This window comes from Orcinus orca, chromosome 14 (assembly GCF_937001465.1).
Source record: "Orcinus orca chromosome 14, mOrcOrc1.1, whole genome shotgun sequence".
In the NCBI taxonomy this organism is placed as follows: domain Eukaryota; kingdom Metazoa; phylum Chordata; class Mammalia; order Artiodactyla; family Delphinidae; genus Orcinus; species Orcinus orca.
The window spans coordinates 45,481,483-45,508,244 of record NC_064572.1 but is presented as its reverse complement, the minus strand read 5'-3'; the positions used below and the strand labels follow the sequence as shown (position 1 = coordinate 45,508,244).

General features: G+C 51.3%; 1 protein-coding gene across 1 annotated transcript; it reads left to right on the top strand.

Moving 5' to 3' along the window:
• TMEM72 (transmembrane protein 72) lies at window positions 1-26,400 on the top strand. Its single transcript, XM_004283392.3, has 5 exons — window positions 1-319; window positions 14,170-14,236; window positions 17,922-17,993; window positions 19,590-19,729; window positions 21,160-26,400. The coding sequence occupies exons 1-5, from the start codon at window positions 64-66 to the stop codon at window positions 21,636-21,638; spliced, it is 1,014 nt and encodes a 337-aa protein (XP_004283440.2). The 5' UTR covers window positions 1-63; the 3' UTR covers window positions 21,639-26,400.
• Window positions 26,401-26,762: the final 362 nt, after the last annotated feature.

Genomic DNA, 26,762 nt, shown 5'->3' with positions numbered 1-26,762 from the left:
GGCCGCAGCAGCTCCAGACCAGGCCCCGGCTGCGTGGAGCATTGGGGACATTCTTCCAAGGTAATGATTAAGCTGAGCACCTGGCAAGCTGGGAAAGTGAGCCCTATTCACACCTCCGCCAGGCTGAGGTGGCCTGGACTGGTTTGGCAAGAGCCCGGAGCTGGTAGCCACAGCCTCCCGCTGCACACAGGCCACCTGGAGCATCTCGGGCCAGAGCTTCTGCTGCCTGCCTTTCTGGGACCCTGCACCATGAAACTGCAGGTGTTCTGGACGGGGCTGGAATACACCTGTCGTCTCCTGGGCATCACCACTGCTGCAGGTAGGACCCCGCCCCTCAGCTTCAGTCCTCTGTGTACTGGGCACAGCAGACAGGACTGTCCAAGGGGTGGGAGCCGGCCAGCGAGGGATGGGAAGAAACACCTGGCCACATATTCGTCACTTTCTTTCCCCAAACCCCAGAAACACTGCTCTTCAAGGCAGCAGCAGGTGCAGTGGAGAGAGCCTGGGGCTGGGATCCAGGGGTCTGGTACAGAATCTCTGCTTGGCAACCCACCATCCCTGTGACCTTGGGAACCCTCAGCATCGTCATCTGTGAAATGAGTTGAAAGAGTCTGCCCCACCTCCTTGGGGGCTGTTGTGAGGTGGAGGTGGGAGCTGAAGGTGAAGGTGTAAAGGGCTGGGCAAATGTAAGAATCGGCTGCCTGACTGCACAGTCAAGGGTCACTGGAGTGCATCTTGTTTTCTTCGAACCACAGCCCCACTTCATGGAGAGAGAATTCCCAGCACACGGGGCAGGCTGAGCTAGAGAGCTGGACACAGAGATCCCAGGCTTCCCTTAAAACACCGAGGGTTTGGGGGGAGAAATGGTTCCCCGTGCTGGACTGCTGTTCCTCACCCAGCCTGATCCGGGGGCTGGGAAGACAGATGGTTACAGTAGTACCTGCACAGCTGTGACCCTGAGCTCTGCCTGCTCACTTCCCCAGCTCGGACCCGGACCCTAGCCCGAGCCCCGCATGTGGCCAGGATCTGTGTTGGGGAGGTGAGCAGGCAGCATTCTGAGCCGTGGTTCTGGCCCCCACTGTCCCCTGGGGACAGAGAAGAGACACCCACTGCCGATCAAGTCCTTGCCCACCATTACACACAATCTTACGAATGGGTCTTGGAAAATGGGAAATGGCTCCCAGCTCAGACCCAAACAGTGCTGGTTCCTACTCCAGCCCTGTTGCTCACTGATGTGTGACATTGGGAGAGCCACCTGGGCCCTCTGGGATCACGCTTTCTAATCTTTATGATAGAGATAACTGAGTCTGCTAGCCAGGTGTTTTGGAGAGTCAAGGATGCATGAACTGAGCATAGCTAAGTAAAACTGAGGATGTAAACCTTTTGGGAGAAGCCCCAGGACATACTTCAGAGCTCAGTGGGGATCTGTGTCATTCCCTGGGTTCAGGGCCAGCTTCACTGCTATGCTGGCCAGCAGGCTCTTCTAGCAATTAGCCCTGACTTGGCACAGGGAGGCCTGCTGTCAATGGTCTAATACCACCCCTCCTGTTACAAGAAGGAGTACCTAAGTTCAAATAGGGGCAGTGACCTTGCCCAAGGTCATGCTACAGGTCAGAGAGATAGCCGGCCTGGAACCCTGATGGCTGTTTTTTTTTTTTTTTTTTTTTTTGTGGTATGTGGGCCTCTCACTGTTGTGGGCTCTCCCGTTGCGGAGCACAGGCTCCGGATGCGCAGGCTCAGCGGCCATGACTCACGGGCTCCGCAGCATGTGGGATCTTCCTGGACCGGGGCACGAACCCGTGTCCCCTGCATCGGCAGGTGGACTCTCAACCACTGCGCCACCAGGGAAGCCCTGATGGCTGGATTTTTTAAAAGGCCAGAACTCTGCCCAAAGAGCTCCTTCTTCCCAGGGCAGGAAGCCCCATCCAGTGGGCACCAGGACAGGTCTGGAATTGTTCTGCTGAGGGCCCTGAGTAAATGAACGAGTAGGGGAGCCAGGTCCAGCCTCCATCAGAACCACCTTGTCACCTACATGAGCTCCAAGGTCCCTAAATGCCCATCCTGGGGAAGGGAAGTTAACCCTCAGTAGGGTTTCTGTGTCTGTGTCTGGGGTTTGAGTCCTCATCTACCACCGTTGATCTTGACTACACCCTGCCCTCCTCTATGCCTTGGTTTCTAAATATGTAAAATGCACCCCTTTCATCTGTCAGAAATCACAGTGACACTTCCCCCTGCCACGCTCTGCCCAGAGGAGAGACCTGGCTCCTGTCGGGAAGCTGTTTTAAGAGGTATATAAACTTTTAATGGATTAGCTACAGACAGTTTAAAAGTCCAATTTATCCCAGCCAGTGGAAGGGTCTGCAGCCACACACACACACACACACACACACACACACACACGCTACACACACAAACTTCTCTGAACTACAGCCCTTATCTCTGTGCAGAGGACCACTGTTAATGCAGAAGACGGTCCTCTCCCTTGATTTTGATATAGGATCCAGGCTAAATATAGGCCACTATATTGCCTCCTAATGGCCAGGCTTTCCAATAATTGTGTTTGGGCTTTCTAGAGTGCTGGGAGCAGGTGGGAAGCTAGAAAGAGGGGCTTTAGTCATCTTGGGAAACTCTTGAGTTTCTTTCAGCGTCACTGAACTGCTGGCCTATTTCCAATGTGTAAGATTTGCAAATTCCTTATTCTCTTAAGCCTCTTTTTTGTTGAAATCCTCTGTTAAGAAGTCCAGACCTCATTTATAGGGGCATTGCTGCTAGAGAGGAAATCAGACTTGAGACAGAGGCTGTCACTTTGCAGAAACTCTGGGAGACCTAAGGTAGCCCTGGTCTGCCTGTGGGGAGGAGTGTGGGTTGCCTAGAAACTAGGAAAAGCGTGTGACCCAAGGTCACCCAGAGTGTCACCTGCAGGGACCAGGCAGCTCCTGATCCAGCAGCCCCTTCCTGGTTTCCCTTTCCCTCTGCAGATGGATCTGAGGCTGTCAGCAGCTCTAAAGGCGCCAGGACCTGGGGACATGCACCAGGATGGCAAGGCCCAGCGGCTGTGGCCGAAGCACAGCTCACCTCTTCCTCCCCATTCAGCCCTTTTAAATGAAGCTTCATTAGGATGTCCAGTGGTCCCAGGGGTCATTGCTGTCCCACCCCCATGACCAGCCCCACACCATGAGTGGGCGCAGACAGAGCATTGCCACCGCCAGAGAAGGGTAAACAGGCCTTGCAGATTGCCCCCAGGCAGAAGTGTTTTGAAAATTAGAAAATGAGGCAATTCTCTCCCTTTGAAGTCATAAGCTTTCCAGGTCATCACAGACCCACTCCTCCTTATCTGACTTACACTTGGCTGGTGTCATTCATTTGTATCCCCTGCCTGGCCATGGAAGGCATTGGGTGTCCCTCTGTTGCTGAGATGTGGCACCAGGAGCCAAAGAAAAGACACAACCGGGGAACTGCACTGGAGCAGACTGGAAGCACTGCACACCTGCCAGTAAACATGCCGGATCCCTACGTGCCCATCCCTCCGGCAGGTTCTCACTGTGTCCACCTGAAGACAGGGTCATGACATCCGAGTCAGAGACTCAGGCCCCAGGGGAGGCTCAACCCTGTGTTTCATTCTCATTAACTGTCAGGAGGGGGGCACCTGGGAAAATGGGTTTCAACTGAGATGGGAGCGCTGAGGCCCAGGGCGCACTTCCTCCATAAAATTAGAAAGGGGCCTATCCAGCGAGGTTGGTCCCCATCCTGTGCTTGGAAGGCAGGATTGGCTTCCCTTTGCACCTCTGCTTTCCTCCTTATCCCCCAGAGTGAATCTCCATGAACTTCCTCCCCAGTCCTCAGCCCCTGCCCCAAGCCTGCAGAGAGAGGGTGGAAAGAGCTCCCTGTGTCAGGGTAGATGCTACACCTTGAAGGCCCTCCAGATCTGGGCTGGGGTACGGAGGGAGGTGAGGAGATTCATTTCCCTGGCCTTGACCCTGGAGAGAAAGCCCTCTCCTCACTGCTGTGTCCTTGCACAAGGACAGGCCTGGGCTTCCCGCAAAGAGGAACTGCTGAGGAAATGTCTCTGGGCCCTGTGGGGAGGCCTCTCAACTTTCCTCAGAGCAAAACTCACTCAAGCTTCTCGGGGGCGTTTTTTCACTCTTCCAGCCTCTGCTCTTGATGTAACAGCTGCTCATGAACATTATTACCTGAGTATCTATCGTGACCCTAGCTCAGGGCTACATGTTTTAAATGAAGTATTTCGTTTCATCCTCATAACTACCCTTTATTTTTTTAACATCTTTATTGGAGTATAATTGCTTTACAGTGGTGTGTTAGTTTCTGCTTTACAACAAAGTGAATCAGTTATACATATACATATGTTCCCATATCTCTTCCCTCTTACGTCTCCCTCCCTCCCTCCCACCCTCCCTATCCCACCCCTCTAGGTGGTCACAAAGCACCGAGCTGATCTCCCTGTGCTATGCGGCTACTTCCCACTAGCTATCTATTTTATGTTTGGTAGTGTATATATGTCCATGCCACTCTCTCACTTTGTCGCAGCTTGACCTTCCCCCTCCCCATATCCTCAAGTCCATTCTCTACGTCTGCGTCTTTTTCCCATCTTACCCCTAGGTTCTTCATGACCTTTTTTTTTTTTATAACTACCCTTTGAAGCACCATCACACTCATCCTCGTCCCCATTGCACTTGCGGGGGAACTGAGGGCTGGTTGGTGAAGTACCTGGTTCAAAGTCTCACACTCAGGAAGCAAAGAGGCAAGATTTCCATTGATGACTCTCTACTCCTGAGACCCTACTCTTCATCAGCATGCCTTCTGCCTAAATCAGGGCAAAGGACGTGTCTTTCTATGTCTTGGCGAAATGATGGGATGCAGAATGCAAGACACACAGAGGGTACCAAAGAGGCTGGCTGAGGCCACCCTATCAGTCTAGTGCCCCACCATCAGTCAGTCCTGACCATGCACAGCCTCAGGCAGGTGAGGCCATGGTGAGAGTGGACATAGTTACACTGAAACAAAGGAGGGATTGACCAGATACTTCCTAAATCTAAAGACACTGATATTCTTCTTATCTGCAATATTATATGATCTTTTCTTATTGAATGAAATTTCTTTAAATTCTAGAGTGCTTTACAACTTTCAAAAGTTTCACACACATGATTTCATATAATCCCATAATAACCCTTTTTTTTCCTTTCCCCCTACTCCTATATTGCCCTTCTCCCCTTCTATCTCCCCACTGGTAAACACTAGTTTGTTCTCTAAAGCTGTAAAGTCACTGATATTTGATCCAACTGCTAATTCTCTGTCTGTGAATGATTGCCAAGCATGCTTTGACTGACACCACCATGACCATCTCCAGCCAAACCCACACCTGGACCTCATCTGGGGACAGACAAATCTGCACAAATTTCCAGAAGGAATTATCGCAGTAGGACCTTCCATGTATGGGTCCAGAGGTACATGACTGACAACTTGCTGTAAAGCCATTATCTTGCTGCAGCCCTACCAGTACCTGTGAGGGCCGAGTGCTGAGCTAAATCCCATTTTACAAATGAGGAAACTGAGGCTCAGAATGTTTAGGTAGTTTGGGAGAAGTTACACAGCCAGTAAACAGCAGATCTGGTGTTGGAGCCCCAGTCTGCCCACTCACAGGGCAGTGATGCAGCGGAACATCTGAGGGCTGTCGGCACACAGCTCCCAAGAGAAGGGCACCACTCAGCCAACGAGGACAGGAGCCGGGCTTCAGACAAAGCCATTTTAAGCAAGTCCTGCTTGCCAGAAATCAATTACTTTCGATCAACCTGGGATCACTTAGGAGTTTTGCTTTGTTCCAGGTTTTTGACCCCTTAACCTCTTCTCTACATAAAGGACAGAGCCACATTCCTGACAGCCCCATTCCTTGCCACATTCCATTCAAATGGAGGCTTATTAATATAGTCTAGGATAAAAGAAGCATTTAAACTCAGATGTTCTCATTATTTTTTAAAGAGTACAACAAATGCATAATTTGACTTTAGCCCCATTCAAAGCCTTCAAAAGAAAAAAAAGAATGCTTCTGAGGCAATCATCTTGGGCCTTCCTTGCTAATTTCCAGCCTTCTTAAATGTATATCTCAGTGACTACCTCCTGCCATCTCAGGAAGCTTCGTGCGCTCCAACACGTCCACAGGTGGGTTTATTACCAGGCAAGAACGAATTGTTTTCAGATCCTGTAAGTGGATGTGGACTGTTTTCCAGTCTGATTGTCCCAATGGGCAAATGAAATACCCCCTCCTTAGTTCCACCCTCTTACCACTGGAAGATAATATAATTTACTTCAAGCATTTCTTTCTTTACTTATTTGTGCCTGTGTCCTCCTTCTTAGATTTAGAACAAAAAATCTGGATCTCCACCTAGGATTCATTTATCTGACAAACATCGGCTGAGCCCCCACTTTGTGCAATGTAGACACATAGATTAGGATGGTATGACCTCTAACCTAGAGGAGCGCATGAGGTGACCAGGGAGACAGGCTAGTAAATACATATTCCAGTGCCAAACACTGCAGCCTAGTGTTTGAGAGGGTGAATTTGTGTCCTTCTCTACCACTTAGTAGATGTGTGACCTTAGGCATGTCAGCTAATCACTTTAAATGTCAGTTTTCTCATCTATGAAATGGGAATAACAAGTGCATCTGAGCTCTGGGAACGTGAGCATTCAATGAAACAATGACTAAAGCAGCAAACTTCATGGCACCTAGATTCTCACTCAGCGCTGGTTAATTTTAGACGAACTTGCAGGACACAGGGATGGCACAGTGTGAGTAATGAGACCTTCTTGCAGGATGGAAAAAGAAGAAAGATCAGAGGAAAGGAACAAGCTAACATATGACCCTGGAGGCTGGAAGGGGAGGAAGGGGCTAGACTATGAAAGGTCTTAACGCTGAGTAACATTTTTCTTCACATTTTGTGCTTGGGTCATTAAGATCATCCCACAGCACATTAGTTATTTCTGCATCACATGTAGTGATGAAACCAGAAGAAAGATGGTAGCCTCATTTAATTTTTCATGGGCTGACAGTTCTTTTAAGATTTTTCTTTAGCTCTGTGCAACCATCTGAAGAGGGCTGTTATCAAAAAAGAATGTAGTCAGGAACAAATGGCTGATGCTGGGGAGATGGAGCCCTCCTGGGGCTTTCCCCTGAGCCTTCCTAGCTTGCCATAGGCTAGGTAAAGGTCGGATAAAGAAACATGTAGAGACATGGATGGACCTAGAGACTGTCATACAGAGTGAAGTAAGTCAGAAAGAGAAAAACAAACACCGTATATTAACGCATATATGTGGAATCTGAAAAAAATGGGTATAGATGGTCTCATTTACAAAGCAGAAATAGAGACACAGATGTGGAGAACAAACGTATGGATACCAAGGGGGAAAAGGAGAGGGAGTGGGAAGAATTGGAAGATTGGGATTGACATATATACACTCTTGATACTATGTATAAAATAGATTGCTAATGAGAACCTACTGTATAGCACAGGGAACTCTACTCAGTGCTCTGTGGTGACCTAAATAAGAAGGAAATCCAAAAAAGAGGGCATATAGGTACACATATAGCTGATTCACTTTGCTGTACAGTATACACTAACACGATATTGTAAAGCAACTATACTCCAATAAAAAAAAAAAAAAAGAAAGAAACACGGTATGTGTGGCATGGAGAGAGAACATTTGGAGGCATGGTCATTGTTTTCTAGTGCCGGGAAAGCTGCCATGTGGAAGAGTGAGCAGATACATTCTCTTTAAATGCAAGAAAGAATAAGAGTCAAATACTTCAGCCAAATACTGTGACCTGAAATCAAGACCTAGAAGAAATTTCCCCTTGTGGGTCTCTGCAAGAAGGATGCTATTCTGCCTGAGGGTCAGTATCCTCGATGGCATCAGCAAAGGTCTGTAGAGTCCCTCCACGTAAACGATATCATCAGCCAAAGGTGGTGTATTGGCCCAGATGGTTTCATAACCTTGAATTTTATAACCTTGAAGGAAGAAATAATATCTATGCTACACATCCTTTCCAGAAACTTGAAAAGGAGGGAGTACTTCTCAAGTCATTCTATGAACTATCATTATAGTGATACCAAAACTAGAAAAAGGCATGATGAGAAAAGAAAACTATAGACTAAGACCCCTCATCAACATAAATGTAAAAATTCTAAAAGTTCTGACAAATCAAATTAAAATATATAAAAATATAATATACATAACCAAGTACAGTTTATCCCAGAAATGTAAGGTTGCTTTAATATTCCAAAATCAATTTATGTAATTGACCGTATTAACAAACTAAAAACGAAAAGCTATATTATTATCTAAATAGATACAGTGTTTCCCTGGGAGTGGACGGAAGCATTGGAAAGTAAGATTACAAGGATATAAGGAAACTTTGGGGGTGATAAGTATGTTCACTATCTTGACTGGAGTGATGGTTTCCCTGGTATACACACATGTCAGTACTTACCAAATTGCACATTTTAAATATGTGCAGTTTGTTGCATGTCAATTATACCTCAATAAAGCTGTTTTTAATAGTGGATGTGTCAGTTATCTATTGCCAGAATAATGCTGTGTAACAACTGCAAAACGTTAGTGGCATAGAGTAATACGCTTTTATCATTCACACATCTGGGCGAGTAGGTTAGGCATCTCTGCTAATGTAGGCTGGGTGTACTCACCTATCTGAGGGTCAGACAGCTGTTGGTTTGTCTAGACTGGCCTTGGCTGGGATGATAAGGTCCCTTGTGCTCCAGAAGGCTGGCCTGGCCATGTGCCCATGATAATGGCAGAGGCATGAGAAAGCAGGTCCAGTTCACAAGCCCGTTTCCCATCTGTGCTTGCCTGGTACCTGATAACATCCTGTTGTCCAAAGCAAGTCACATTGCTGAGCCCAGATTCAAGGGAAGGGAAAACAGACTTCTCTTCAGTGCAAGGGACTGCAAAGTCATATAACAAAGGGTGTGGATACCAAGGGGGTGAAGGCTTGCAGGGGCATCATTGCAATCTACCACAGGCACGTTGGCCAATCTACAAGGCCAAACAAAATAGTCCTCTTGGATGGTCTACTATAGTCGATAGTAGAGAATCCAGTAGAGAAGGAGGACTCTCTCACCTTCAGGAAATTCTCCCTAAGCAGGCTTGTGAGTGGGTTGGAGGGCACTGAGGGCCACCCTATACTCTAAATTCTCTTCTAACTGAATATCTAGAATTTTCTTCTATAAAATCTTGGCCTTTTCTCATAGTGTCTCTGAACCCTGGCTCATAGGTGTCCCCTGAATGGCTCTCAACACACTGGTAAACTTCCCTGCCAGGCTTAGCATCTGCCACAACTTCTCCTGAGTTAAGAAACCTGCAGCTACTACTTTATTGTCTCATTGGATTCTTAGCAACTAGTTCCAACACCTCTGTGTTCTTAGAAATGGTGCAAACCTAGCCTTCGCGTCTATAGTCAGCTGTGACCCCCTTTGAACCATCCCCAGCCATTGTCATCAGATCAGTGTGTCCCTACCTGAGATGTCCCTACAGACACTAAGACCAGTAGGAGATATGCCATAGCTGAGGATGAAGAAAAGCAATAAATACGACGTGGGGAGTTATGAGGTGCCCTTAGCAGCAGTGAATATGACATACTCACCCAGCTCCCCAGTCATCCAGGGCCAAGACCACTGCCTGGCATGGAAAGCCAGTTAGCGTGGCCTCTAGTGACCTCTGTGAAGTGTCCTATGTTGCCACCAGGGCACTGCACTGAATGCAAGACAGGTGTCAAAACTCAACCCAGTGATGGAGTCAGAACAGATAAGCTACAGCCAACCATGACATCGGCCCTGAGGCAAAGGTAGCACGAGGCCAGAAGCCTTGGAGATAGCCCTTTAGCCATTAGTACCACAGACAGGCCCCATCCTCAGGAGCACACAGGCCCTTAGCAGGCTGCACAGAGGGGCTTAACACATGAGATGTACCGGTAGATGGGGCTTTGGGCCACTTGTATCAATCAGGCCTGCAGAAGGGACCCGAGACAGGAAAATCAATGAACAACATCAATACATAGAGAAGAGCTCTTGAGCCACAATAAAAACATGTATTAATGGAAGGAAAGGATAAGAATAAACCCTCCCCTTCCCCTGAGACTACTGATGGGAACAACCTGCCTCTCCTAATAACTCCATTAGCCACCATCTACGTTCGCACAGCTCTCTATAATTTACTAAGCCTGAGGCTCCTAGTCAGTTATGCGTGTTGTATCGTCCCCATTTTTCTGGAATAGGAAGCAAGGAAGGGAGTTATCGTTTGCTTGAGGAGCCAGGACTCTGCTTTTCTGATCAAGCCGCATGTTCTCTGTCACAGCACTGCACGCCCATAGCTTTCATCGACCCACACTCTGGACCAGAGCCTCAGGATGCCCGAAAGATGCTCCGGTGTGTGCCTGGCCCAGGCCTGCACCACAGGTCCAGGATCTCTGATCCCTGCTAAGTCTGAACTATAACCAACAGCTCAGGAAGGCAGCTCAGAAGAAAGCCCTGGCCTCTGGGAGAAGAAACTACTGTGCTGTGGTTGGACTCGGCCCAGACAGGAGGGAAAGAAACTAGAGGCCAGGGAATAAGACGCAGAGGACAGGCTTGTCCACAGATGCTGGTTTCTAACCAGACGCCAGAAAAGATGCCTCCCTGGAGACAGGGAGGGGAAGTGAGATGGAGGGGTGGGCCAGACTATGCCAGGGTGGGCTTGTAATATGATTCTGTTGGGTTGGGATGAGGGGCAACGTGATCCTAAGGGACAGACAACAGGGAGGGATGGAAGGAGTCTAAGGCCCCTCAGTGGGGGTGTCAAAGCAGCACAGGTGGCTCCGCCCAGCACCCGCACCCCCTGTGGCGCAAAGAACAATGCCGCCCAGGATCAAGGCTCTTCTGGGGCAATTCTTTCTTATGGAGAAGTTGTTACAATGAAGCCCTGATTCTGGGGACATGTATGGCATTTGTCCCCCATCTCCATTCTCAATCTCATCTCCTCTGTCCCCGGGCCCAGCTCAGGGCAAGGGCCACAGCGTCATTTGTTGGGGTGAGTGGCTGTTGTAGGTTGGCCCATTTTGCTCAGAGCTAGAGCCCTGTGAAACCACAGAAGACGAGATGGAAGCACAGTCTAGGAATAGCTGTCAGGAGACACCACGGAGCCTGGGCAGGCAGCTGCGGGCAGAAGCTGGGTCGAGGCCACAAGCAGACAGACGGATGAGGGGGACAGAAGCATTGCCTCAACCTCACATGGTCTGCCTCTGAGAGCCCCAGAACTGGGAGGATCCAGCAGGGGACCCTTTGGCCCCAGTGTCAAAGGGACTTATGGCCTCCCGTGAGAACCCCCTACAGATCTCCTGGCCTGAGGGGTCATGTCTCTGACTTCACCCCCTTGCCCTCCTCCCCCTACCAAAAGGCATATCTCTATCCCTGGGCTTGCAGAATCCAGCATGTTTACTGTTGGTTGAGAGCTTTTGGAAGAGTGACCCCACTTTCCTTGATGCAAAATGGGCTACCTGGAGGCTGGGAAAGCTGCCCGGGCCAGAGGTAGAGGGAGGAAGGAACTTGTGTGTATGGGCCACGTGACATCTATGAACACAAATCCCAGGTTTTCAGACCTGTTTTTTTCCTCCAATCCAAGCAACAACTCTAGGAGATACAACGAATTCTCCCCATTCCACAGATGGTAAACCCAGCTCAGATGAATTAAGTACTTATCCACCGTTACCCACACAGAACTGGGATTTCAACCCAGCTCTCTCTTTTCCCTATTGTTATTCTCATTTTTTAACTGCAAACTGCCTCTAGAGTGTTCCTGAAATGCCCCTTTGACGATTGACCCTCTGTTTCCATCAAAAGACGTCAAAATAACATTCCATATGCCAAAGGGGTGCAAATCAGGAAAAGGGGCTGAGTTCCCAAGACCCCTTCTTGCCATCTGCTGGTCATCGCCAGAATCCCATGCAAATCTACAAAGATTACGAGGTGGATGAAGGTCCTGCCTCGCCCCAGAAGTGAACAATCGCAAGCAACAGCCTTGAGCAGAAGACCCCTTCCCCGGGCCCTGGGTGGGAAGACACTTCCCCGGGCTGGACTGGATTCTTGTACAAAAGATTGGTGATTTCACTGAGCACCGGTGATGTGCTTGGCATTAATTAATTTACTGAATCCTCAGAGAGATTGGCTCAGCTATTAACTGGCAAATGGGAGACCGAAATGCAGGACCTGACCTAGGCATCCATGATTGGTTTGTTTGTTTCTTTGTTTTACTTATACTCCCTGTGCCTCAGTTTCCTCTTCTGTAAAGTGAGGGTAACAGTACTAGGACTGCTATGATGATTACATAAGTTAATAAATGCTTACTGCTGGGAACAGGACAGGAGACACAGTGAAAACTAAATACATGAATATTTGCCTGCATAACACACACACACACATACACACACACACACACACACACACACAGGTCGACAGTGGAAACCAGGAAATGGCCCATCGCCTGGAGCCAGAAGGCTCAAGTTTGCTCTATCGGTCCTTTGTTTTCTAGATGTGTCCTTGGGGGAACTATACAAGGTAACTGAGCCTCATTTCCGTCCCTATGAAATGGGGAGTATAGAACTCCCTGTGCTGCGGGGCTGCTGTGAGGAACCAGGACGCGTGTGACCGTTGTGTATCAGCCACTGAGTGCTCTACAGGTCACATTAACACTGCAGAGGGGAGTGAGGCTGTGTGGCATCCCTGACTCCTCACCTGGGACAAGCCAGCAAGTGGCTAGGACCTGGAGAGGACAGTGTCCTCCACCGCCCTGGCCCATAAGCACGGGGAGCGCTGGAACCCCCATCGCTAAGAACACATAGGCACCCCCTTCCTCGATGGAAGAGCTCTGTCCCCTTCTCCCTGAAGTACTTCCGCATGCCCCCACGAAGGGAGGGGAGGAGGTGCTGGCACCTGAGTGAACGGCTCCACCCTGCATTTCAGGAGACAGCATTTCCGCAGTGGGCAAAGGGCTCCGGTCACCTGAGCATGGGTGCTTACACAGAGAATCCGCCAGGGAAAAGAGGAGGCATCAGGCCCAGGGAAGCAGCCCCCCGCGCGGCAGAGATGAAGGGCCACACACGGGCAGCCGAGAACAGAAGCTCAGTCCCGCCATCTTTGACTCTCTGGGAGGCAGACGAGCTAAAGTCACTGTTCGGCAAATACCAGCGTGGGTCGTCAGAGCCCAGAGAGAGAAACGTAGGGTGCGTGGGCTGTAATCAGTTAGGGCCAGAAAGAGGTCTGAGGGGTGGGTCACGACGGCAGGAGGAACATCTGCATGCTGTCCGTGGAGCGTTTCCATCAGCGGGCGGATGGGTCAGGGCTGCAGCTGGTTGAGTGAAGCCCTGAGAGTCAGGAGACAGCCAGGACCCAGCAAGTCCACACACGTGGGTCCAAGATGGATTTACACGCACAAATGCAAGGTCAGGTATTTGAGCACAGACACCAACTGCCAGGAAGAGACGGGCGGAAAGATGAGGCTGAGCCGCATCTCGTGTCCCAGCGAAACCCCAGGGGCTCAATCTGCCCTGGGTCCAAAGTGATGAACCAGGAGTGCGTGATGCAGCCGCCAAGCCAGCAAGTGAAAACGAGGGCGCGGAAAGAGCAAGAACCGTGATCCGGGCAAAGGGAACACAGGTGGGGGCAGGTCCCATGGCCAAGCTCTAGGGCCCAGAAACACAGCCCACATGGGCCTACAGGATGGTAAGGGCCCTTGAAGCCACTGCATGTGGAGGACACCAGTGGAGCCCAGGGCTTGGTGGCCTGTCAGTGTGGGCTGTTTCAGGGGCACTAAAGGGGTGGCAGCATGACCAATGTGGACAGAGAAGGACAGGCATCTGCTCTGGGAAGACTGGATTAAAAGGCCTCTGGGGTGCTGCATGAAACCCCTCTGGTTTCCAGAGACCAGTCCTGAAGCCTCCTTGCTCTCTTGCACCTTCCCAGCTACAGCTCCCTGTGTCACATGGAGAGGAGCCTACCCTGGTCCCCAGTCCCCAGGAGGGGGCTCACTCCATGTCCAAGGAGGCTGCACAAGGCAGTGCCGTGGCTGGAGCACCTGGGCCCACTCTTCCCTCCTCTTCTTCTCCCCTTAGTGTTGATCGGCGTGGGCACTGAGACCTTCCTCCGGGGACAGTTTAAAAGCCTGGCTTTCTATCTGCTGTGAGTATGTGTGCATGTGCCCTCCCTGCCTGTGTGTTCTGTTCCAGCTCACCCCAAGTCCATCTGCTGAGACTCCCCCACAGCATCCCCCCATCCCACACGAGCTCCATTCCGTCCCAAAGGTGAAAGGAGTAGAGGTGGCTTCTGGAATATCCCTTTGTTGGGAAGGACTTTAGCCAGATCATCTTGTAAATCAACCAATTAGCATCCCATCCATCCATCCACCCACCCATCCAGCCATACATCTATCCATCCATCCATCTCTTCAATCATGTCTTTATTCAGAAAACAATAACCAAGCTCTTGTTTTAAAGATTGGGGAATCAGTTCAAAGGACTATCTATTTGAGCTCCTCTACATGCCAAGCAGTTAAATGTTTTATTTACCTTATGTCCTTTACCTTTGACAGCATTACAGAAGAAGTGCATATAGTCCGTTTTGCAGATTTAAAAAAAAAAAAATTCAGAGGGAGTAAGCAGCTCAGCCCACATCACCAAGCCCATGAACAGCAGGGCCCAGATTCATCCACCTGGGTCCCTTCGGTGTCTCAGCCTCTGTCCTTTCTCCTCTGCCAGCTGCCTCTACAGACGCCCCCTAGTGGGAAAAAGATCGCTGTGCAGTGGTATCCCAGAGGGATGAGGAGAGCCTGGGGTCCCTTTGGGCCCTACAGCCCAGCTTCTCAGCAGCTCCATCCTAAGGGAGCCTTGGCCTGCCTGCAGGGTCACCAGGCTGCATCCTCTGCCCCCCACCTCCTCCCCTCCATACCCACCCTCATCACGGTGGCCTGGTCTATGTCCTAAGGAGCCCTCCTGCCCCAGGGAGCCTCTTTGGTTTGCTACATGGATCACACCCCATCCACAACCCCATTCCACCCTTCTGGCCCATCTCCACACGGCCACCTAGAAACCTGGCCCCTCTGTCCACCTTCAAGGGATCCCAGAGCCTCCAGCCCACACTCCTTTGCCATCTTCTGGCCTCCACCTTATTTCTTGTCACTCAACTTACACCCCAGGAGCTTCTGTCTTCTTCTCAAACTCACCCACATCACCTCCCCTCTAAGCCATTGCTCCATCCTGTAGAGCACACGAGTGCCTTCCCAGCCACTCCGGCATTCCCAAAGCCTGTCATTCCTCCCTGCATTTCACCCTGGGAAGCCTCCCCGAGCCTGGAGCCCCTGCTGGCGGGAAGGGGCTTCTCCTTGCTTCGAAGGGCCTCCACATCTTACTGAGCCTGTGCCTGGCCACGGTGCACTGTCTGCCTCGAATCCAGAAGCACGGCGGGCCTTCCTCCTCTCCACATGGCTGCCTAGTTCACCCACAAACATCCACTTCGGGTAAGAGGTGGAGGGTATTATCCTACGGAACAGTCCAGATCCATGGCTGGTTAATGCAGACTGTTTTCTACCCAGAACCCTGCCTCTTCTTGACTGCTCCGTCCCTGTCCTGAGGGGACGCTGTGCCCATCTGGTCACTCTGTGGTCCAGTCCTAGACGATGTTTCTTCCACCCTCAAGACCCCTGCCCCTTACTGTAAACTAGTCTATGTTCTCCACCCATGCCCTGCTCTTACCCCTTGGGATGGGCACCCATTGCCCACCTGGCCCATCCCTCCTGCTACTCACACCCCACTCACTCCGCAAGGGACACCCAAAGGCCCGAATGTCCCTCCCTCCACTTTTCACTCCTTCTTCCACTTATCCTCCTCCCATACTCACAATCTCCCTCACCCCTGCAGATCTCAGAGTCCTGCCACTGTGTTCTCTCCGTCTACTGGAGCATCTCCCCATAAGACTGTCACTTCCTGCTCTGTGTCCCCAGGGCCAAGCAGGGGCCATGGCCGCGAGTAGACACCAGTAGGAGCTGACCTGTCATTGGTTTTCTCCGGGCTTTTCTCCACTTCTCCTCTACCCCTGCTGCCTCCTGTCTTCCTCCTTCCAAAGAGGCCCCTCAGCACCTTCCTCACACTTACCCACAAACGGTGGCTGAAGGGTCCACACGGGTAGCATGGAACCCTGAGCAGAGGCCTTCGTGTGTAGGATGTTGCTACAAGGGCAGGGCTCTCTGCTTGGATTCACTGCCTCATCTGAGTGGCCCAGCATCCCTGGCCTCAAGAGGCACAGCCTCTGTAGCACCAGTTGGGAAGTCTGAATGAGCCACTCTATTCCCAAAGCCTCAGTTTCCCCCTCTGCTCCAGGACATAGAAAAAGGCAATGTCACTTGTTTATCAAAGCACATGCTCTGGGGCTTCCCTGGTGGCGCAGTGGTTGAGAGTCCACCTGCCGATGCAGGGGACACGGGTTCGTGCCCCGGTCCGGGAAGATCCCACATGCCGCGGAGCGGCTGGGCCCGTGAGCCATGGCCGCTGAGCCTGCATGTCCGGAGCCTGTGCTCCGCAACAGGAGAGGCCACAACAGTGAGAGGCCCGCGTACCGCAAAAAAAAAAAAAAAAAAAAAACACATGCTCTGGTGCGCTTTGTAGGCATACAGGCTCTGCAGTCTGAGTGCTGGGTTCAAATCTTGGCCCACTACTGATCAGCTATGTGACCATAAGCAAGGGGCTTGACCTTCCTGTGCCTCGGTTTCCCCAGCTGTAAACTGAGGGTAATCACAGTGATTTAACAAAAATCATTAAATGAATTGGTATTTGTAAAGCCCTTAGAAATGTACGCCATGTATTCATTATGTAAATTAATTATTACCATTTAAAAGCTGAGGAGAAAGAGCTAAGCAGATACTGGGAGGCACAGAGAAAGTGGGAGAAGGTAGAGATTAAGTACTAAATGGTCAGAGGGAGAAAGAGAGAAATAACTAACATTGTCAAACGGACAAGAGAAGAAAGGGGGAGAACTCCAAGAGGCACTAGCCTGTGCAAAGGCCATGTGGCACCTAACAGCTTCATGTAGGGCTTTCAAAGGCGTGCTAAGAAATTTCATTTCTATAGGCCAGTGAGACCCTCCAATAAAAAATGTAAGTTCCCCTCCAAAGATTCTGATATATACAGTCTGGGGCTGGCCCAGGAATCTCCAGGAGATTCTGACTGGAAGATCCCCAGACCACACTTGAAGCAGAGGAGCCTTTGAAGCAGTCTGGATGAGGAGGAATATCAGATTCAGAAGGAGCCCTCGGGCAGCTTGGTGGTGACAGATTGGAGGAACAGAGGCCCGGAGGTGAGGGTCAGGGAGTCAGGGAAGCCAAAAGGGGAAGCTGTTATAAGGATTCAGGGGGCAGTGTCCAATTCAGGCAGTACAGGTGAGACCAGAAAGAATGGGAGTGATTCTCAGGCTGTCTGAGGAACACAGTCAGCCCCTGCTGGTGACTGTTTGGATGATGAGAAGGCAAGGGATCCAGCTTTAACCAGCAGTCGGTGTCAGCCCTGGCGACACTGGGTAGAAGGATGTGCCTGCCGGTGTCCAAGCAACAGTGTAGGGGACAAGTTTGTCTCCCCTGCTGGCCTGCAGCTCCCTCCCCTATCTCTGGGCCCCGGCCCAGCCCAACCCAGCACAGGCCCTGGTGTCCAGGCAGCTTCTGGTGCATGTTGACTGGGTGACAAGATTAGGTCAAGAAACTCCCGGTCAGTTGTTTGGCTACACAGAGGCCCAGGAGGCCAAGGCGCTGGGAGAAGACAGCCGAGGGAAGTGAAGGGAGGGTCAGAGGGTACCTGGCCTCCCTCACCTGCCTCCGCCACAGGTTTACAGGAGCCGCCGTCTCCATGAGTGAAGGGGCCTACTTCGTGGCTCAGCTGCTGGCCATCTGCTTCCAGTAAGTAGCCTCCAGAGCGGCCCCACTCCCAGCCCCAGCCCCAGACACTCCCAGATGCCTCCACCCACGAGACCATGACCCGGTAGATGTTCTGCTCCCGAAGCAGCCACGGACAGGTTCCCTCCCGACCCTGCCGCGAGCCCCAGCCTGGACATGGGCTCAGGCTCGTGGAGCTCAATGGTCCCCTTTTCCCTTCTCACAACCAGGGAGCGGACTGACTCATCCATTCAGGGCCTGACCCCACCCAGAGTCCCCCGACAGAGTCCATCCCCATCCTCAACCAGTCACTGTACCCCCCGTCTGAGTCATCTACCACGGGGCGAGTACCTGGAAAGCCAGCTTGGAGCAGCCAGAGCTGGGTTTGAGAACTGACTGTGCCTCCTGCTGGGACCCAGGGACAAGTCAGGGCCTGCCTCCATGCCCGTTTGTGAGGCAGGAATGCAGATTTTTCAGAATCTTGGGAAACCACATGGCCACAGAGGCCTATACCTCTGCCCAGTCATGCTCCGTTCATGGAAGCTGTCATCAGGGTGGCCAAGGACTGACCCCTGGCCACAGTTCTCAGAATCTAGACAGTTGGGTCTCTAGGTGGTCAGCTAAAAAGCCAGGCTTCAAATCCAGCTGTCCTGGCATCGTGCAAGGCCGCCCTGAAGCAGCAGGCCTCCCCCATTTCTGCTGAATGTCACTGCTAAAGGACCTTTGCAATTTCTCAGGGCAGGGCAGGGAGGTGCCCCGGGCCTGAAGGGGCATTTTACCGTCTCTGGAGTCCCTCCACTCCCAGCCAGGGTTTGTTACAAAATAATGACCACCAGAGGGCACCAATGAGCCATGGCCGCAGAATGTGGGAGGAGGGCTGTGCTCTGGTCCAACACGTCATCCGCCAGCCCACACCACTCCCCCAAAGCCAGACTGGGCAGGAGGCGGTGTGCAGAGCCCCACTCCAAGCCAATTCAGAGGATGAAGGAGATGGACCTAAAGGCAAACACCTTCCTCCTTTGCAGCCTGGAGATAGCTCCCCTAAGGAAAACTGCCCAGCATCAGGCCTCTGCCAGGCCCACGTGTGGTCCTTGTATGTCAGTTAACAGAGAAAGAAGCCCCCTTGGGACAATGCCATCTCATGCCTAGTCAAGGCTCCTTTGAGTAGGGTGCAGTTGGATTCCAGCCCTCTCACCCATGTGGCCAGGCCCTTTGTGCAGTGCACAACCCTTACAACTGTCCCAGCCAGGTGTCTCCTGTACTGAACACTTTCTGCACTACACTGTGGACTTCCCAGTGTGCCCCTGAGTCTCCTACTCTTCTCCCCACTGCCTTTGCAGCATCCTGAGAGCATTTACCTTCCTCCCCGCTGGGCCAAACAGGCATGTCTGGGCTGCATTTCACAAAATTGCTGGAGACCCTCTGGAAAGGCTCAGGCAAGGCCCCTAACTGTGGAACCCACAGTGAGGTCTTCAGCCCCTGGGGGTGTTCAACCAGAGGCCACTGCAGGGAACATGGCCATAATAGGACCCAATCCCAGACTCTGATGGCTTTATATATTGCTGGGGCTTTCCTGGGTCACTGCCTACTCCCTGCCAATCCTGGACTTCCTCCCCCCAGGTGTCAGCCAGGGTCCCTGGCCTACAGAGCAAGGGAGAAGGCCCACTGGCTGGGCTGCTTCCAGAGGTTCCTGGCCTACATGCTGCTCTCTGTGGCCTGCTTCCTCCACCCTGTCCTGGTCTGGCACGTGACCATCCCAGGTAGGAGCTCCAGGAGGTCGTGGAGGCAGGCAGCCCCCACTGCAGGTAGGCTCTGAGCAGAAGGGGCTGCATCCCGCTCTCATGGACCTGCAGTGATGCTGGCCCCAGGGCCCCACTAGCCCCTCTGCCCTTTCTAGCATGGAGCATAGGGGTGAGGAACTGATCAAGTGGTAGGAAAGTCCCAAGAAGTGCATCTTTCCTATAGGCGTCCAGAGGCTCTACCCACAAGAGCGAACTGACCTTTTCTCCAATGCTTGTGTGTGGTCTGAACTTTCAGAGGGAGCAAGATAGTCACTTCTCCATCCAAACCCTTCTGTGCCTCCTTAGCACCTACCCCTTCAAGTCCAAACTCCTCAGCCTGGTTTGAAAGGCACACCAAATGGGATCCCCAAAGACCCTTGCAACTCCATCTTCTTCTCCCACCCCATTCGCCCTGCTCGTCAGCCCAGGTTCTGATCTCAGAAGCCAGCACTTGATGCTTCCACCTCCTGGGCTTTGACAATGATTTTTTCTGCTAGGACCCTTCTCCCTCCTCCTTAGCTGTGAAAACTGCACCCCTCCTCACAGCCCATCTAAAAGTGCCAGGAAGCAGACCGCCCTTGGAGATGAGGTGGAAAGGTGGACCCTCCTCTTCCTTCCTGCTGTTTCTCTTAAAGTACCTGTCGTGGCCTCTCAGGGACACCCCGTGCAGCCTTCACTCCTGAGCAGGACTCGGCTCTGCCGAGGCCACAGCGAGCCACGGCCCCCCACTCCTTAGAGAGCGTGAGATGCATGGGAGGCCCTGGCCCTGGCAGGCGGGACAGCCACCTTCACCCCTTCCTCTGGACAAGGGGGGGGTGCCAGCAGGAGACAGAGGGACCTCTGGCCTGGAGGCTGCATGAGGGGCCAGGAGGGGAGCCAACACTGTGCCAGCTGTACCCACAGGGATTTGCCATTTCCTCCACGTTTGTAGGGCAGCGGGCGGTAAAGCGGGATCTCCCCACTCCTGGGAATGGAGGGAAGCCTAGTACAGCAGTTGGGCCCAGTATCCAGCATAGAGTCCAGGTGTGTCGAAAGCATTGCAGGTCCAGCCCCAACAAGCCGCCCCTGAGAGGGAGGCTGAGCGTGGTGATGGGAGGACAGGCGGGCAGCACCAGGATCGGCTGTCAGCAAGAAGGGGGCCTGGGGCACAGGGTCTCCTGGCTAACTGTCGGGGTGAGGGCCCCAGCACAGCACTGGCCCCGCTGACATCCACCGGCCAGGCATCAGGCCTGCCACACGGGTCTGATGTGGGTCTGTGAGGACAAGTCAGGCGTGAGGGCTGCAGCACTGGGGACCTGAGTGTGGCCACACAGGCGTGCCGCAGTGGCCCTCTGGGACGGTGGGCGTGGACAGCCTCTGGCTTTTCTCCAGGACTCGTCCAGCATCCTGACCTCCCAGATCTCTTCCAGGCTCTATGCTCATCATCACTGGCCTGGCCTACTTCCTCCTGAGCAAGCGGAAAAAGAGAAAAGCTGCCGCAGAGGTGCTGGCCCCCCCAGAGCAGTACACGGACCCCTCTGGCAGCGCCGTGAGCACCACCGGCTCTGGGGACACCGAGCAAACGTACACCTTCCATGGGGCCCTCAAGGAGGGGCCTGGCTCCCTCTTCATCCACATGAAGAGCATCCTGAAAGGGACCAGGAAGCCCAACGCCCTCCAGCACCCAGATGCCCTGACGGAGCTGACTCTGGAGCCAGCTGACCCACTGGCCAAGAAGAAGCAGGTGCACTTTGAGGACAGTACGGTCAGAATGATCCCAGACCTGGCCGAAGACCTGAACGATGGGGACAGCGAGCCAGAGGAGGTCACCTCTGACACCGCCCCCATCATCCCTCCCCCCGAGGCCCCATTCTTCCTATCTTCCCTCGCGGGCACCAGCCTCTTCTGAGCTGCTTGTTCCAGGCTGGGGGATGCTCAGCAAGGGGTCTGTATAGATAGACAGCCCTGCCTGGAATTTCCTGATGTCCAGGGGCCCTGCGGGGAGCTCGGGGTCTTCACAGGTCAGTTCTTCAATGGCTGACCAGACATCCCCATGGTAGCTGGGCCTCTGGGACCATCGAGCGACACGACAGGTCCTGTGGAGACCTTGAGGGTGGCTCCAAAGAAGCTCGCACTGCCTCGAACCCTCACAAGTTTCTCTCTCCCAGACATGGAGCGGAGAAATCCTTGTGCTTTCCCCAAAGGAGAACATCATTCCCACTTCACACAAGGCTGCGTCAGTCCAGAAGCCCTGGGGCTTCTCTTGCTCCTGACACAGGACCCAGCACTCAGCAAGGACTCACGGCCCATCTCATCTCTGATGTAACATTTCAGCTCTGAAAGGCCAGGGACGCTCTGGCAGCTTACACGTCTCAGAGGCAGGTGTAGACTACAGCTATGGGTCCTGAACTCCAACCGAGGTGGTTCAGGACGGGAGCAGGGAGAAAAGGCAAGGCTGCGAGCCCTCAGGACGGGAGCAGCGCCGAGCAGTGGGCCGAATTCTCTGCACGCTCTGGGGCTGGCGCCGGGCAGCAGGAGTCACAGAGCGACTTGAGACAATGCGGCTCTGTGCTCACTGCAGGGAGGGCCAGGCCAGATGAGCAATGCTCGTTCCAGAAGCATCGCTGAGGGCTCCCTACATCCTCACCACATGGGCTCTCAAGATTCCAAGTAGATGATGTAAACTGAAAGAGACTGAAATCTGACAGTCCTCAGCTGTGAATGCCAACACACAGGACAAGGCGCCTGCTGTATGCAGGGACTGCAGAGGCGGTGCCCTGGAGACTCACACAGCACGGAGACATCGCTCTGCCCTGCTTGGTGACTGTCGGGAGGATAGGTGAGAGATCTATATTTGTTGAAAATGGGAGAGAAGGAAGGAAGAGATGGGAAAAGAGGGAAGACAGGAAAGTGGGCAGGCAGCAGGCTAGGTCTCTGCCACGGGGCCACGGAAGCGACAGTTAACCCAGAATGAACAAAGAAAGATGAATCGGATACTCAGTGAAGGATGTGCAATATGAATTTCTACAAAGTGTTCTGTGGTCCGTGGGATCGTTACAAGGCAGAGCAGACCCATTATTCTTCATAGGCAATCTTAATTAATGAGAAATTACAATGCTTCTTCATTCGTGCGTGTGAGCAAACACCAGGGTTCTGGAGAGCAAAACTTAGAGCACATGCTTTAAGGTCTAGATTAGAAACGTGTGCTCATTCTTGTACACTTTTCAACATTCCCTACAAGTTATTTTGCAAATGTATGGAAATAGCCAAGCAGAAGCTTGTATCAGTTTGGTGCCTAAATGCAGCAGGTATCCCAAACAAGTAGACTCCTCCCTGCAATAACCCAGTTCTTCTGTAAAACCAAGTGAGAAAAGACATTCTCACAAGCCTTCAGAGGTGGAAGCAATAGCGTTGTTTCTTTAGCCGCCGCCGAGGAGGAAGTTCAGGGGCTGAGAGTCACAGCTGGGGGAGGATGAGTAATATGGAACATGGGTCTGGGAAGGCGGGGATGGTACCTGATTCCGAATGGGCCAGGTGTCCTAGGCTGGCCTGCAGTGCACAGAAGGAGTCCCAAGCGGGGAGGAGCCAGGGTCCCCACATGTCACGTGGAGAGGAGGATACGATGGGCACAGACATCCTCGTGGCACAGGCCTCTGGGGAACCCGACGGTCCTGTCCCATTCTCAGCCCGAGTCAGCAGAGCTGGATAGGTGAGTAGGCTGCAGGAAGCAAACTGGGAAGCATAATGTCTGAGCTTTCAGACCCCATTAATAAACACCTCTGCTATAGCAGCGTTTGGGATGTTTCTTAGAGGTGAGGCGGGCATTGGGAGTTCTGGGTGATATGCGTGTGATTCTGAGACATCTAGGCTTCCTGGTGGCTGCCATCAGTTAAGGGCGTCTGCTGGGTATGCTGCATTAGAGGCTGAGGCGATTATGAGCTTACCTAGGTTAACAAAGTAAAGCTCTTCCACACTCTTATTGCTGACCCCACCCCCTCCCCCGAAAAAAGGGTCTGGGTGAGATCATTCAAGAGACCAGAGCCCTCATCTCTGTCAGTGGACCAGGCAAGAAAGTGGCACCTTCCTCAAAAGCAGGCGACTACCACGTGTCTCCATTTGATTCTCAGCCCAAGACGCTACAACCACATCCTTAGCTACTGCTGTCCCTGCAAACGTGTAATGACACCCATCCTTGCTGAGAAACACAGACTAGAAGGGCTGACCTTGTTGTAGCCCGCCTTCCTTTGTCAGCAGAAGGCAGAGCAGATGTTGCGTGGACGTAGAACAGAGCTATTGGAAGTAGAGCCCTGGGCTGGGGATCGTTAAATCTGCCCTTAACACGTTGATTGACCTGGGCCAGGCCCCTTCACTTCTCTGGTTTCGGGCTCTCCTAGTAAGTGGGAATAACAGCACTTCTCTCAGGATGGGTGCAATGAGTCCTCCAAGAAAGATGGGGAAAGTGCTTTTCGGATTACAAATCACCCAAGTCGGTGTGAGTGCATGTTCCTATTGCTGTGGGGACCTCTCAGTGAGGAAACCCCAAAGTAAGGAAACAGAAAACATCACCAAGGCTTATCTCCAGGGCAAGGCCAACGCAGGTCTCAAATCCAGATTCCAGGGCTTGAGCCTGGAAAGGGTGTAGATACCACCCTCCAGCTTAGAGAGCCATAGTGGACCGCCAGTCACGGGGAGCCACGCCCTGGGGTGTCACCCAGTGTTCCAATCTCTCTCCCACCAGTCCGAAAGGATCTTTTTAGTTTTTAAAATAACTTGGTTGAGATATAATTCAAGTACCATAAAATTCACCAAAGTGTATAATTGAATGTCCTTTATTATATTCATGATCGACCTCACCACAATCTAAGATCACAACATTTTCATCGCCCCTAAGAAAAGCCTGTTACCCATTAGCAATTATTCCCCACTCCAATCCACTGCTATGTTAAGCAACCACTAATCTACTTTCTGTCTTTATAGATTTTCCTATTCTGGGCCTTTCATGTCAGTCGAATCCTGTATTGTAATATGTGGTCTTTTGTGACGTGCTTTATTCACTTAGCATAAAGTTCTCAAGGTTCACCCATGTTGTAACATGTATCTTCATTTTATTCCTTTTCATGGTTGTATGATAGTCAATTATATGGTTATACTACCTGTGTTTATCCATTCATCTGTTGATGGACGTTTGGGTTGTTTCCATTTTGTGCCTATCATGAATAATGCTGCTATGAACATTTTCATGTACAAGTTTCTGGGTGGACATATATAGTCATTTCCTTGATATCTACTTCGGGGTTGAATTGCTTGGTCAAGTGGTAAATCGGTGTTTACCTTCTTAAGAAACCGCCAGTTTTCCGAAGGGGCTGCACCATTTACCATCAACAGTGTATGAGGGTTCTGATTTCTTCACATCTTCACCAACATTTGTTATTGTCTGACTTTTTTATTATAGTCATTCATTAATTATGGTTTTGATATGCATTTCCCTAATGACTAACGGTTTGGGGCAACCTTTCATGTAATTATTGACCATTTATATATCTTCTTTGAGAAATGTCCATTCAAATGCTTTGCCCTTTTAAAAAAATTGGTTTATTTGCCCTTTTATTTTGAATTGTAAGGGTTTTTAACATATTCTGGATACTAGACTTTTACCAGTTACATTATTTGCAAATATTTTCTCCCATTCTATGGGTTGCCTCTTCACTTTCTTGATAGAGTCCTTTGAAGCCTTTTCTCTTTCTTGCCTGATTTCCCTAGCTACCACCACCAGTACAACAGTGAATAGAACAAGAGCAGATATCCTTATCTTGTTCCTGATTCTTGGGGAAAGCATTCTTTCACCATTGAATACGATGATACCTAGGTTTTTTGTCCTCATGAGGTTGAGGAAGTTTCTTTCTATTTCCACATTGTTGAGTGATCCTATCATGAAAGGTTATTCGATTTGTCAAATGCTTGGGGCAAAACTGTAATGTAAAGTGAACGCTGGAGGGAGAGGGAGTCCCCATGTTATTAGCCATCCCTGCCCAGAGTGGAGTGCCTGGAATAATTTCCAAGAGATAGAGCTGAGAGGGAATAAGGGAAGGGGTAGTGGTTCAAGCGTCATATACCCTCCCTGTTCTCACCAAGATTTAGTAGATTTTCTTGAATGAATTTTTCTCTGTTTGCTACATGCCCTTAGGACAATTTCCAGAGATTTGAAATAATTGATACTTTTAATTTCCTCCAGTTAAATAGTTGGTTTGTAGGGAGAGTGTCCCCCGAGCTCCTTGCACTGCCAGTCCAGAAGTCTTGCTCCTAATTTTTTGTGCCATGACCATGAAGAAATGGGATGCATTGATGAGAACTTTGACCATCAAGTGCACAAGATGTAGGCTGGAGCCCTAGATCTGCTTTTCACCAGCTATGTGGCCAGAGCTCGTGTAACCCTTCTGAGCCTCCACTTCTCCATTTGTAAAAAAGAAATAATAAAAGTACCTACCTCCAAGAATTGACTGAGAGTCAAATATTATGTTGTCAGTGAAGTAAAGCACCTGGTTGCTGGCAGGGGCTCAGTAAGCATCAGCTCCCTGGCCCTCCTGGTCCTTGAGTGCTCCCTTCTTGGAATGCGGGTGCCTACAGCCATTCTGGAAGCGTTTGCCAGCTCCTTTCTGCAGGCTGCATGTTATTGTCTCGAAGTCCCACCTACCCTTTCAGCTCAGCCTAGAGCCAAAACCTTGCCAATGGTATATGTCCTGGGAACACACTTGAGCCTCTTTTCCTGGTGTTCTACCCCATTCCACACCTCACTGATCTCTCAAAGGACACATACTATTTGATATATCCAAATGGGAGAACCTCTTGCACCATCCCCTGCCTGCACAAAATTTCAAGCTTTCTCTGCAAACTGGTCAGTCATCCAGCCTGCACCTTCCCCTCAAAACCCTGGGATAAGCTGGAGATTAAAGCTGCTGTCCTGTCGATGGCAGGAAAAACTACTGCTCTTGGGAGACAAAGAGGGCCTGTCCCCGTTGGCTGGCTAGGGGCTGCC

Excerpts from the sequence above, each read along its gene's own strand:
- TMEM72 (XM_004283392.3), top strand. The coding sequence starts at position 64 with ATGATTAAGCTGAGCACCTGGCAAGCTGGGAAAGTGAGCCCTATTCAC. Across the intron at positions 320-14,169 it reads GGGCATCACCACTGCTGCAG|TGTTGATCGGCGTGGGCACT; the intron begins GTAGGACCCCGC and ends TTCTCCCCTTAG. Across the intron at positions 17,994-19,589 it reads CTGCTGGCCATCTGCTTCCA|GTGTCAGCCAGGGTCCCTGG; the intron begins GTAAGTAGCCTC and ends TCCTCCCCCCAG.